Here is a 14,036-nt window from a genome sequence, read left to right as displayed (position 1 = left end):
CCCAAGGGAAGAAAGACAGGAGGGAAGAGACAAATCAGGAATGTACAGTGTGAAAGAAAGGAGATGGATATTTTGGTTGGGAGCATGACTCAGAATGTTACTTTTCTCATGAATGTTGACAACTTGTTTTACCTCTCCGAGATGTGTCTGAACACGGTGCTTCACTGCCCTCTGATGCCCGTACTGCAGCATTGCCATGTTATATTTAAGCTCAATCGTTCCTCTGTGAGTAGGCTGAACACAACGGACTGGTGGCTTCAAGCCGGAGGGGCAGCGCCAGGCCACCCAATCTTTAATCAACAATGGGCAATCGATCAGTGCCTTCACTGAAAGCCGGCAGGAAATTGATTCTAGCATATTAGTGTGATGGCCCCTTGGATACCGCAGCCAATTGAATCATACAGTCAAGTGGACCAATCGTGTACTGCGTTGACCCTTTACCTTTGACCCTTTTCTCTCCCCCCGCGCTTGGCGACAGAGCTAGAGAACCACAGGTTCGAACTGGAAATCACACAAAGACTGGGATTCCGCCCCCCCCCCCCCCCCCCCCCCGCCACAAAGTGTTTTCCAGGTGGCAGACGGCTTGCCACTGGCCATCGGTGGGATCTGCCGCTCCTGCCGAAGTTGACAGCATTTTGTATGGCTCACCCGCACTACGTCTGGGGAACCCACTTCGGGGAGTTTGGGGTGGAGGGGGTCACCCTTCGGTGAGACCGGAATATCCCACAGGTTGGAAGGGCTGGAAAACCCCACCCACAGTCTCAAACACGTGTGGCCTTTGGCCTATAATCTCGAACAGAGCAATTGTCAAAAGGAAATGGACAAAAGCATGACTCATATTTCTCAAGCGCCTTTCAAAATCTCAGAATGCTCCAATTAAAATATGATCATTTCTGTGAAGAGGAAGTGCCAATTTGAAATCATAAGAGTAGAAATAGGAGCAGGAGGGGCCATTCAGCCCCTCAAGCCTGCTCCACCATTGGACAAGATCATGGCCGATCCGATTGCGATCTTAACTCCACGTTCCTGCCTGTCCCTTCATAAGCCTCGACTCCCTCATTAATCAAATCTCTTAACTCGGCCGTGAACATATGCAATGAGCCACAGCCTCGTCTATTCTCTGGGGGACGGATGATTGAATTCCACAGACTAACCACCCTCTGGGAGAAGAAATTCCTCCTTATCTCCTTCTTCAATGGGAAACCCTCTTATTCTCAAACTGTGTCCCCCTTGTTCTAGAAACCCCACCCCACAAGGGAGAAACATCCTCAAGCATCCACCCTGTCAAATCCCCCTCCCCTCAGAATCTTATCTGTTTCAACAAAATGCCCTCTTTCTTCTAAACTTCTTTGGGCACCGACACAAGCTGCTCAAACTTTCCTCATCAGACAAACCCCTTCATTCCAGGAATCTGTCCATTGAACCCTTTCTGAACTGCTTCCAATTTCAGTATCTCCCTCGCTAGGTAAGGAGACCAGAATTATGCACAATGCTCCAGATGCAGTCTAACCAAGGGATATGAAGACCGGAACTGATCACAGTGCTCCCTATGTGGTCTGACCAAGGGATAGGGAGACAGGAACTGAGCACAGTACTCCTGTGTGGTCTGGCCAAGAGATATGGAGACCAGGAGTGTGCATAGTGTGGTCTCATCAATACCCTGTAAAGTTGTAGCGAGACTTCCCAACTCTTATCCGCACCCCATATGTATAGTGCATAGCAAGCTGCCACTGAAAAAAGTCCCACCCTACTTTGCCCTGTAGCTTTGCAATCCTCTTTGGAGAAGATACTCAATTCTCTTCAGAAAGAGCTGCATTAGTTCTGAAATTACCTTGAGATGAAAATTATATGGAACACAAAGTCCTGGAGCACTTTCAGTCGTCCCACAAGACGACCAACTGAAAGGGGAAGGCCGATGTCCGCTTGATACAAACATGCAAGGCACAATCCCGAATAAATACAACACATCCGTCAGGAAATAACTAATTTCATTTTCAAAACATCATTAAAAAAAGTGTTCAGAAAAGTACCAAAAACAGAATCGAAGTTTCAAGTCTGAAAACAGTTCCAAAGATTAGTCAACAATGGTCGTTTTATACATTCTACGGAGAATGTTATTAATTCCCAAGTACCTGCTCAAACCAGGAGATTCCCTGCAACATTCCGTTTGAGAAACCCAAGAATGAAATGTCCAACGCTGTTTGATGGCTCATTTAATCAAGGTTGAGGTTTCACTCGGAGCAGAGAGTTGGAAGAGGCTTTGTGAGGAATGTCTTGTCGAGACGTCAGTACAGTTCATAGCTGACTTTCCAAGCATACCGTTAACTGCAGAAGCTGCTCGCTATCATACACACTTGAAGAGGCACTGTGTCAGCCTGGATAGTCATGTCTCAAGCACGCCGCTCCAACCAAAAGTGGCCGACCTGCATCTGCTCAGTGCCTTTCACCACCTCTGCACGTCCGAAAAGGTTTCACAGCCCGTGAAGTCATTTTTTGTTGCAGTGGATCGAATCGGAGCTGCAATGCACAGATCTCATCAGCCAACTTGCACAGGGCAAGCTCCCAGACAACCACACTGAGGGAGCGCTGCACTGTCAGAGGATCAGTACTGAGGGAGTGCTGCACTGTCAGAGGGTCAGTACTGAGGGAGAGCTGCACTGTCAGAGGGTCAGTACTAAGGGAGTGCTGCACTGTCAGAGGGTCAGTACTAAGGGAGTGCTGCACTCTCGGAGGATCAGTACTGAGGGAGCACTGCACTCTCCGAGGGTCAGTATTGAGGGAGCACTGCATTGTTTGAGGGTCAGTACTGAGGGAGTGCTGCACTGTCAGAGGGTCAGTACTAAAGGAGTACTGCACTCTCGGAGGGTCAATACTGAGGGAGGGATGCACTGTCAGAAGGTCAGTCCTGAGGGAGTGCTGCGCTATCAGAGGGTCAGTGCGAGGGAGCGCTTCACTGTTCGAGGGTCAGTACTGAGGGAATGCTGCACTGTTGAAGGGTCAATATTGAGGGAGCGCATCACTGTCAGTGAGTCAGTACTGAGGGAGCACTGCACTGCCTTAGGCTTAGTACAAAGGGAATGCTGCACTGTCAGAGGGTCTGCCCTGAGGGAGGGCTGCACTGTCAGAAGGTCTGCCCTGAGGGAGTGCTGCACTGTCAGATGGTCATTACTGAGGGAACACTACTAATACAGTAGTCCCCCTTTATAACGCGGGTGTTGGGGTCCAAGACAGCCACCCGCGTTGCATCCGAGCCGCGGATATCCATGATGGGGGTTTTAAATTTATTTTAAAATCTATGCTAGCGCTTCCCATTGTGAGTCTACGGGGGGCGGGGGGAGAGGTCAGACCCCTGTAGACTCACAATGGGAAGCGCTAGCATAGCTTTTTTAATAAATTTAAAACCCCCATCGTGGATCTAATTAAAAGAGTGTCAATTTCAGCGGCCGGCTCACTTTGATCCGGAGAGGGAAGCTGCTCTCACTGAAATAATCAGCCGGCCGCTGAAATTGACACTGCCGGCTGCTCTCTCCCTCCAATCCAACTTTTAGTTTTAATGTTTCTGATTGGAGGGAGAGAGCAGCCGGCAGTGTCAATTTCAGCAGCCGGCTGATTATTTCAGTGAGAGCAGCTTCCTTCTCCGGATCAAAGTGAGCTGGCCGCTGAAATTGACACTGCCCGCTGCTCTCTCCCTCCAATCAGAAACATTAAAACTTAAAAGTTGGATTGGAGGGAGAGAGCAGCCGGCAGTGTCAATTTCAGCGGCCGGCTGATTGTTTCAGTGAGAGAGCAGCTTCCCTCTCCGGATCAAAGTGAGCCGGCCGCTGAAATTGACACAACTGACAGTTGGGGTCCATAAGCCCCCCCGCGGTATATCGCGAACCGCGGTATTGCGGAGCGTGGTATAACGGGGGACTACTGTATACGGAGGCTCTTGAACGTTATTATGATGCCGGCGGTGGAAGGGGTGGCGGAGATAGTGGTGGCGCTAGATGCGGAGAAGGCCTTTGATAGGGTCGAGTGGGGGTACTTGTGGGAGGTGCTGGAAAGGTTCGGGTTTGCGGAGGGGTTTGTCAGTTGGGTGAGGCTGTTGTATGAGGCCCCGATGGCGAGTGTGGCCACGAATAAGAGGAGGTCGGAGTATTTTCAACTATACCGAGGGACGAGGCAGGGGTGTCCCCCCTACTTTTTGCGCTGGCAATTGAACCCCTGGCTATGGCGCTGAGGGAGGCGGGGGATTGGAGGGGGCTGGTCTGGGGTGGGGAGGAGCACCGAGTGTTGCTCTATGCGGATGACCTATTGTTGTATGTGCCGGACCCGGTGGGGGGAGTGTCGGTGGTGAGGGGGATTCTCTGGGAATTTGGGGATTTCTCAGGGTATAAGCTTAACTTTGGGAAAAGCGAGCTGTTTGTGGTACACCCGGGGGACCAGGAGGGGGGGATTGGGAGGCTCCCACTGAAAAGGGCGGAGAGGAGCTTCAGGTACTTGGGGGTTCAGGTGGCCAGCAGCTGGGGGGCCTTGCTAAACCTCAAGGCTGGTAGAGCAAATGGAGGAGGAGTTTAAGAGGTGGGACATGCTGCCGCTGTCTTTGGCGGGTAGGATGCAGTCAGTCAAGATGACGGTGCTCCCGAGGTTTCTGTTCCTGTTCCAGTGCCTCCCCATCCTTATCCCGAAGGCCTTTTTTAGGTGGGTTAACAGGAGCATTACGGGGTTTGTGTGGGCACACGGGACTCCAAGGGTGAGACGCGTGTTCTTGGAGCGGGGCAGGGATGGGGGAGGCTGGCGTTGCCCAACCTCTGTGGGTATTATTGGGCTGCCAACGCAGCGATGGTGCATAAGTGGGTAATGGACGGGGAGGGGGCGGCATGGAAGAAGCTGGAGATGGCATCCTGTGTGGGTACGAGCCTGGAAGCGCTTGCAACGGCGCCGCTGCTGCTCCCTCCGACGAGGTATACCACGAGCCCGGTGGTAGCAGCTACCCTCAAGATTTGGGGGCAATGGAGGCGGCACAGGAGGGAGGTGGGGGCCTCGATGGGGTCCCCGATACGGGGGAACCACCGGTTTGTTCCGGGGAGAATTGATGGCGGGTTCCTGAGTTGGCACAGGGCAGGTGTCAGGAGGCTGGGGGACCTGTTCATAGACAGGAAGTTTGCGAGCCTGGGTGAACTGAAAGGGAAGTTCAGGCTCCCCCCGGGGAACACTTTTAGGTACATGCAAGTAAGGGCGTTTGTCAGGCGGCAGGTGGCGGGGTTCCCCCTGCTGCCACCACGTGGGGTCCAGGACAGGGTGCTCTCGGGGGTATGGGTTGGAGAGGGGAGGATCTCGGAAGTGCACCAGGTGATGCAGGAGGTAGACGAGGCCTCGGTGGAGGAGCTGAAAGATAAATGGGAGGAGGAGCTGGGTGAGGAGATTGAGGAGGGGACGTGGGCGGATGCCCTAGAAAGGGTGAACTCCTCCTCTTCGTGTGCGAGGCTTAGCCTCATACAGTTTAAGGTACTGCATAGGGCTCATATGACCGGGACAAGGATGAGCCGGTTTTTTGGGACCAAGGACAGGTGTATTAGGTGCTCAGGGAGCCCAGCAAACCATGTCCACATGTTCTGGGCATGCCCAGCACTGGGGGAATTTTGGAAGGGTGTAGCAAGGACGGTATCAAGGGTGGTAGGATCCAGGGTCAATCCAGGCTGGGGACTGGCAATATTTGGGGTTGCAGTGGAGCCGGGAGTGCAGGAGGTGAAAGAGGCCGGTGTTCTGGCCTTTGCGTCCCTAGTAGCCCGGCGGAGGATTCTTCTTCAGTGGAAGGATGCAAGGCCCCCAAGCGTGGAGGCCTGGGTCAACGATATGGCAGGGTTTATTAAATTGGAGAGGGTGAAATTTGCCCTAAGGGGGTCAGTGCAGGGGTTTTTCAGGAGATGGCAACCATACCTAGATCTCCTGGCAGAACGGTAAAAACAAAAGGTCAGCAGCAGCAACCCGGTGGGGGAGAGGGGTTGTCTCTTTGTTTTTGTGTTGGGTTGAATATCTGTTTTTTTGCCAATGACGGGCGTTAATTTATTGTTTTTTTTGTTCTTAGAATTTTCTGTTATTGTTTTCTTTTTTGTGAAAATGTGAAAATTTGAATTAAAATTATACAAAAAAAAGAAAATCTGAGGGAGGGCTGCACTGTCAGAGGGTCAGTCCTGAGGGAGTGCTGTAATGTCAGAGGGTCAGTACTGAGGGAGAGCTGCACTGTCGGAGGGTCAGTACTGAGGGAGTGCTGCACTGTCAGAGGGTCAGTAGTGAGAGAGCGCTGCACTGTCAGAGGGTCAGTACTGAGGGAGAGCTGCACTGTCAGAGGGAGTCGGCCATTTAGAAGAGGAGCAGGGAGCGAGATCTCTCCTGTCTTCTGAGGTGAATGCTTATCCCTCACCCGGTCACTAAAAAAAGTGATCTAACCATTATTGGTTGCCTACATGACAACAGTAGCTACAGTTAAAATGTTTCTCATCGGGTGTTGAAGCACCGGAGGGAAAACTGAGGTCCTGAGAGGAAAAACAAGGCACTTGTTTCATCTTCATTCCCTCGACAAGGTTTTTAGATGAGGTTGTCCAGATTAAATTTGGTCATTTGATGCCTGTGGCTACTTAGCTTTGCACTTACATGACGGCTTTGAGAGTAGAAAGTAGGGCCGACACAAGGAGGGAGACACTGCACTGTGTACTGGCGCTCCTGTTGCACTGATCCCCACAACAGCACCTTATGAAGTGGATTGAAGGAAAGGGTATCGCGCAAGCCTCCAAACTCGCGCAGCCTCGAAACGGGTAACGTTCTGTGCGACCTATCGAGCATGAAAGATGAAAATACTGTTAGGGCTGTGTTCTTCAAGCCAGTGCCCAGGCCGCGCTGAAAAAGTTCTCAGAATATTCTAAAACTGCCAAATTGAAATGAGGGAAGTACCTTATTATAACAACAGCGGTAAGGTTTAGATAGCTTACCTGTAGAGCTGACCTCCGAAATATTATGGCTTGAAAGCGTCATCAGACTGGGAGGACCTTAAAAATGAAAAAGGTGAAGGAAAATGAATGAGCAGAACAGGTCAGGGAACAAACAAAAAAGGGTGTGGAAATCCAGAATTCCACCAGGCAGGTGTCAAGTGGAAATCTCAAAGCTCAGGTCGGTAGATGGTCTTTGAGTAAGGGGATTAAGGGATGTGGAATCAAAGCTGGCAAATGGAGTCAGGCTCAAGTAGCTGAATAGTTCTGTTCCTGTGTAAGAAGCTCGGGGGGGCGGCTGAGTTAGGCCTCCTCGTGTTCCAATGTAACAGGCTCAAGGGGAATGAACGAGCCTCTTCCTGGTCCCATGTAACAGGCTTAAGGGGCTAAATAGGCCTCCTCCTGTTCCCGTGTAACAGGGACGAGGGGACTGAATGGGCCTCCTCTTGTTCCTGCGTAATAAGCTCGTGGGGCTGAATAGGGCCTCCTCCTGTTCCTGAGTAACAGGCTCGAGGGGGCTGAATAGGGCCTCCTTCTGTTCCTGAGTAACAGGCTCGGGCACTGAATGGGCGTTAAAGGGAACTAAATGTGTGAGTATTTGCAAGCAGATAATCATCGGCAAATTGAGATTGCTGGTTATGGAGATAAATACATTTGAATCCTGGCACACACGGAGAGGATTGCTGTGTGTTTTCAAGGGAGGAACTTTACATCAGGGTAATGCAGATGTTGTGAGGATGGTTTGACATTTGAACGCAATGCTGGATTTAAGTTGGAAGCGCACACACTAAGCATTGCTTCGGGAGATTGAGTAATGTCTGCGGTATTGCACAGATTCAGTGGGGCCTGTGCATCAAGTGGGTTTGCTGGGCATACAGTCTACCTCTGGAGTGAAGTGAATTTCCTGAATCCTCGTGGCAAGTATGGCACGAGGCAGGGCAGTCTCAAAACAACTTCAAGTCGGCAGAAAAAAGGGGGCGGTTTGGTGAATAATGCAAACTTTAGGAGGAGTACTTACTCCGATAGGTTCCTTTGAAGTAGCCCCAAGCACAATATTGCTGATTCGCAGTGCACTTGATCAGCTTTAACTCCGACTGGCACTCAGGACCAGTACATCCGTAGCACTGATTGCTATTTTCAAGTTCTGTATTATAAATCAGACCAATGTTAGTGCATATTACTTGCTGCTTTCCATCCCTCTCAGTGAAAGCAAAGATTCCCATTTCGATTGTGCCTTTCACAACCTCCGCCAGCCAAAAGCATACACAGAGGAAGATGTGAATATGATGACGCGTAGTGTTGTAAAGTAGGAAATGCGGTAGCCAATTTGTACATAACAACCTCCAACAAACAGCAATGTAAGAAGGCCCAGATCGGGGACTTCTAGTAGCTGCCATGGAGGGAGTGGTCGCACATTTGGGGCTCCTGCTTGAGGTGGAATTGATTGGTCCTTGTTCCCCTTTCGCAGGGGTACAGTAGAACAGATAGAGCTAAGAATTCTTCTTCGGGTGGGCTTGTCTCAGCCCTATCAAACAAGGAGTACAACTGTAAAGGGGCAATAGTCAGACCAGAAGCTTTCGAGGAGTGCGACAGAAGGAAAGGTGGCAGAGAGCTCTGTGACGTTTTTGCCCGCTCAGTGGTCCACGGACAGTTGGTGGAGTTTATGACGTTCAAGTTAGGGCAACAAAGGCAGCAAGGGGCAACACGGTGGCGCAGTGGGTTAGCACTATGGTCTCACGGCGTCGAGGTCCCAGGTTCAACCCTGGCTCTGGGTCAAAGTCCGTGTGGAGTTTGCACACTCTCCCCGTGTTTGCTGGGTTTCGCCCCCACAACCCAAAAGATGTGCAAGCTACGTGGATTGGCCACGCTAAATTACCCCTTCATTGAAAAAAAAAATGAATTGTGTACTCTAAATTTAAAAAAATAAAATAAAATAAAATAAAATAAAATAAAACAAAGGCAGGAGGCCTCAGCAGACTTGGTCTAATTCGGGCAGCCATTGAGAGAGTGGAGCAGAGATTGGAGGCATATAGTGCGTCACCCAAAATAGTGGAAGAGTGGGTGAAGAACGATGAGGACTGGTGAGCTTCGTTGGAAGCAGAGATTACACTGGTGGCAGAGGGCCAAAGGAAGCTGAGGGAGAAAGTGGAGGCCTTGGAGAATCGGTCAAGGAGGCAGAATTTCAAGATTGACGGAACGCAGGCCACAAAGTATGTAGGTAACATGCTTGGGAAGCTGGTGGCCTTTTTGACCGACACCCAGAGGTGGATCAAGTGCATAGGTCGCTGAGGAGGAGGCCGAAGGCAGGTAAGCAGCTGAGGACGCATGTGGTCCGACTGCACAGATATCTGGACAAGGAGAAGATTCTGCGGTGGGCAAAGGAGACAAAGAAGTGCACCTGGGAAGGGAATGTGATTCAGGGGCAGGATTTTCCCGCAATTGGCGGGGCGGCCTGTACTGCCACAAGAGCGGCGCAAACCACTCCAGCGACGGGCCGCCCGGAAGTTGCGGGGGTTGGCGCCGCGCCAACCGTCGTCGTTGGCCGGCGCAAGTTGGCCCATGCGCAGGACTGCCACCATGTTCTGGCGCATGCGCAGAACTGTCAGCGTGTTTCCTGTGCATGCTCAGGGAGTTTCTTCTCTGCGCTGGCCATGGCGGAGCCTTACAGAGGCCGGCGTGGAGTGGAAGAGTGCCCCCACGGCACATGCCCGCCCGCAGATCGGTGGGCCCCGATCGCGGACCAGGCCACCGCGGGGGGCCCCCTGGGGCCAGATCTCCCCGCACCCCCTGGGGCCGTATTCCCCCGGCGGAAGGTCGGAGAATCCTGCCCCATATCTACCAGGACCTGGGTGCGGAGCTGGCGAAGTACCGAGCTGGGTTTAACAGGGTCAAAGCGATACTGTTCAAGGAAGGAGTGAAGTTTGGGATGCTGTACTCAGCCCGGTTGTGGGTCACGTACCAGATCCAGGAGTTCTCCATGGACACGCCAGAGTAAGCGAGCAGGTTTTTCTGAGAGCATAGATTTGGAGACTTGTAAGAACTTTGGACTATGAAGATACCAGTGAGGGGGAGTGTTGGCAATTTTCAGTTGGATTGATGTTGTATCAAGTTACATGTCATGTGGATTATGAGCATAAGTGGGGTGGTGGAGGTCTGGGTCCGAGGGATCGGGAGGGCAGGTTTGGGGGAAGGTAGTTGCCTGGAGCTGAGGCCACTATGCTAGCAGATAGGCTAGTTAACAGGAGTGAAGTGGGAGACAGATTTTCACTTTCTTTTTCTTGGTTGGGGATGATGGTGGGGTGGACAGCCTTGGTGTGGGGCAGTTGCTTAAGGGGTGATGGCGGTGGACATCTTGGGGAGGCCCTAGAAGGACGCAAACCTGGAGGAGCTAGTTAAAGCGGAAATATGACTGACTGGAAGTGGGGGCTGTGTGATGGGGACCTCCCCCTGCAATGGAATGCCGTAGGCTGCTGTGTCTGCGCCCCCCCCCCCCCCCCCCCTCCTCCTCCCCCCGACAATGTTCGGGGACTAAATGGGCTGGTTACGAGGTCACATGTGTTTGCGCATTTGGAGAGTCTGAACCCGGACATTGTGTTTGCAAGAGACTCATTTGAAGGTGATCGATTAGACGAGGCTGAAGAAGGGATGGGTGGGCAGGTGTTTCATACGGTGCTGGATATGAAGACAAGGGGGGGGTCGCGATGTTGGTTAATAAGAGGGTGTCCTTTGCGGTGGGGAGCATAGTGGCAGACTCTGGGGGTAGATTTGTGATGGTGAGCGCGAGGTTGGATGGGACACCTGTGGTGCTGGTGAACATTTATGCCCAAAATTGGGACGATGTGTAGTTTATGAGGCAGGTCCTGGCAAAGACTCCGGCCTGGACACGCACCGGCTGATCATGGGAAGGAATTTTAATATGGTGTTAGATACGAGGCAAGACAGGTCGTGCTCGAGGTCTATGAGGGTGTCAGTTGTGGCGAAGGAGTTGCTGGGATTTATGGATTGCCTGGGAGTGGCGGACCAGTGGCGGTTTGAAGAACGAGGGCAAAGGAATTTTCAGTTTTTTTTAAATTTTGCGTTCCCAATTCTTTTTGTCCCAATTAAGGGGCAATTTAGTGTGGCCAATCTACCTACCCCGCACATCTTTGGGCTGTGGGGGTGAGACCCACGCAGACACAGGGAGAATGTGCAAACCCCACATGGACAGTGACCCAGGGCCAGGGTCAAACCCGGGTCCTCAGCGCCATGAGGCAACAGTGTTGTTCTTTTTTGCATGTTCAAGGGGGTACTTCTGGATCGATTTCTTTGTCCTGGATTTGAGGGTAGAGGGAGGGAGCTCCCAGAGGCCGCAGTGGAGGTTGGATGTCAGTTCTTAGCCGACAAGGAGATGTGTGAGAAGCTAGGGATAGCTATCCGGAACTACTGGAGCATAAGACGGAGGAGGTCTCGGCGGCTACGCTGTGGTAGGCGTTGAAGGTAGGGATTAGCGGGAAGTTTATTTTGATTAGGGCGTATAGGGTGAGGGCGGAGTGGGCAGAGAAGCTGAGGCTGATGGAGGCCATTCTGGCGTGGACCGGAGATACTTGGTGGCACCTGAGGAGGCGCTGCTGAAGGAGAGACAGAGGTTCCAAATTTAGTTTGGGCTATTGTCGACTGAGGTGAGGGTGGAACAGCTGCACAGGGCCAGAGGTGCAGTTTTGTGCATATGGGGAGAAGGCGAGCAGAATGGGGAAGAGGGGGTGCAGGCTGGGCTGGAGGAGGTAAATGAGAGTGTTTAAGACATATTATCGGAAGTTGTACAGTTCGGAGTCCCCAGCAAGGGATGAGGGCATGAGGCGATATTTAGATGGTCTGGAGTTCCCAAGGATAGATGAGGCGAGGATATGGGGCTGTGGTCCCAATTGGTCTGGGGTGGTAATGGAGTGCGTGGGAGTGATGAAGTCGAGGAAGGCCCCAGCCTCGGACGGGTTCCCTGAAAAGCTTTATAAGAGGTTTGGGTTGGAGCTGGGACCCCTGTTAGTGGAGATTAGTCAGTGAGGAGGGGTGAGCTTCCTCTCACGTTGTGTCAGGCAGCCATCTCGCTCATTTTAAAGAAAGATAAAGAACCAGAGCAGTGTGGCTCATACAGCCCGATATCGTTGTTAAACGTGAATGTAAAACTATTGGTGAAGGTGCTGGCGGTGCGTATAGAGAATTGTGTGCCGGAGGTGATGAGGAGGACCAGACAGGGTTCGTGAAAGAACGGCAGCTATCGACCAATATTTGAATGTGACAATGATGCCCTCAACGGGCCAGAAGGTAGAAGTGGGGTGTCCATGGACGCGGAGAAGACCGTACTCATTCGAGATGCTAGAGCGTTTCGGGTTTGGACAGGCGTTTGTCAACTAGGTGAGATTATTGTGTAGGGCTCCTAAGGCGTGTGCGGACCAATAGGGCGGGATTCTCTCAGCCCAGGGCCGGACCAGAGAACCTCCGCGACCGGCACGAATCACGCCGATTCTCGATTGCTCTCAGCCGGTGAACCGCTGGCAATGGCACTTAGGAATTTGGGATCTTGGAGGAATTCAGCCTTTTTTTGAGATACAAGCTCAATGTGGGGAAAAGTGAGGTATTCCCCAATATGGGGAAAGGTGAGGTATTTTGGCACTGCCAAATCTGCAGAATTAATATCGGGCGGCAAATATAGCTGTAGTATTTAAGTGAACAATGGAGGAGAGGTCAGTGTGGGGACAGATGGAGGATGCTTTGAGTAAAGGGACCAGTCTGCGGGCGCTATTATTGGCACCTCTTCAATTCTCGCCAGCCAGGTACAGCTTTAGCCCGGTGGTGGTATCAGCGTTGAGGGTGTGAAATCAGTGTCGGCAACACTGTATGATGGAGGGCACGGATTTGTGGCAACCACTGGTTTGTTACAGCACGGTTGTATGCAAGATTTCAGAGGTGGAGCCGGTTGGAGATAGAGTATTCAGGACCTGTTTGTGGGGGCTACGTTTGTGGAATTGGAAGGACATTAAGAGGTGTACTTACTGCCAAAGGCGAATGGGCTCAGGTACCTGCAGATGAGGAACTTCTTGAGGAAGGAGTTGGGTTCATTCTTGCAGCTGCTGCCTCCAGCGTTACAAGACAAGCTGCTGCTGGAGGATTAGCTAGGTGAGGGCAAGGTGTCAGATATGTATAGGGAACTGATGGTGAGGGAGGGTGCCCCAGTGGAGAAAGTGGGAGGAGGAGCTGGGTGGGGTGATGCAAGCCGGGGTGTGGAGTGAGTCACTGGGGAGGAAAAATAGTCTTTGTCGTGTGAAAGATTGAGTATCATACAGTTTAAGGTGGTACATAGGCTCATATAACAGGGTCCAGGGTGAATCGTTTTTTTCCAAAGGTGGAAGATAGGTGTGAGCGGTGTGCACGGAGTTCAGCAAACTATGCCCATATATCTTGGGCATGTCAAAAGTTGGAGCATTTCTGCAAAGAGTTTGCGAACGTAATGTCGAAGATCTTGGGAGTTGAGATGCGCCAAGCTCGTGGGAGGCTTGGGAGTGGAGATGGCGCCAAGCCCGTATGTGGCGGCATTTGGGGTGTCGGAGGATTCGCGAGTGCAGGTGGGAGAGAGGCTGACGTGGTAGCCTTTGCCTCCCCGATAGCCCGGAGGTAGATCTTTATGTGCTGGCTGGACTTGGAGCCGCCAAAAGCAGGGGCATGGGTGAGCGACTGGCAGTTTCTCCATCTAGAAAATAATCAAGTTCACCAGAAGATGGGCAGAGAGGGGTTCTCCTGCTCGTTGACTTCTTTAAAGGACAGTAACACGTCAGTTGGGTGGGTTCTTGGTGTTTTATTTAAATTTGGGGAGGGGGGGGGGGGGGGGGAGAGGGGCTGGATATAAAAGGAGAAAATCAAAGGGGTGGAATGAGGGAATAGTGGCAATTGTGCCTGGTTAATGGCTGATGTTATTTTCTCGTTTCTGTTCTGACTATATTTCCAAAATACCTCCAATAATATATTTTTGCAAAAAAAGAGTTACCAGATCACCAGTTTATACAATGATGTTTGTTGGTTAAGGGATAAATCTTGTCC

The 14,036-nt window shown here is 51.6% G+C and overlaps 1 protein-coding gene across 2 annotated transcripts in view; it reads right to left on the bottom strand.

The window, feature by feature from the left end:
• LOC119975234 overlaps nucleotides 1-14,036 on the bottom strand; it is a 54,025-nt gene that overhangs the window by 14,720 nt on the left and 25,269 nt on the right. The window contains exons 5-8 of one of the 2 annotated variants that reach the window (XM_038814892.1): nucleotides 7,987-8,112; nucleotides 6,972-7,028; nucleotides 6,637-6,814; nucleotides 1,972-2,517 (exon numbers count right to left, since the gene is read on the bottom strand). In XM_038814892.1, coding sequence (XP_038670820.1) covers nucleotides 2,487-2,517; nucleotides 6,637-6,814; nucleotides 6,972-7,028; nucleotides 7,987-8,112 — 392 coding nt within the window. In that variant the 3' untranslated portion in view covers nucleotides 1,972-2,486. Of the gene's footprint in view, nucleotides 1-1,971; nucleotides 2,518-6,636; nucleotides 6,815-6,971; nucleotides 7,029-7,986; nucleotides 8,113-14,036 lie in introns of those variants that run through there. The other variant, XM_038814891.1, reaches the window with a different exon arrangement.

This window comes from Scyliorhinus canicula, chromosome 12, assembly GCF_902713615.1.
Source record: "Scyliorhinus canicula chromosome 12, sScyCan1.1, whole genome shotgun sequence".
NCBI classification, from domain to species: Eukaryota; Metazoa; Chordata; class Chondrichthyes; order Carcharhiniformes; family Scyliorhinidae; genus Scyliorhinus; species Scyliorhinus canicula.
The sequence above is the reverse complement of the archived record's forward strand: the minus strand, read 5'-3'. Positions and strand labels throughout refer to the sequence as shown.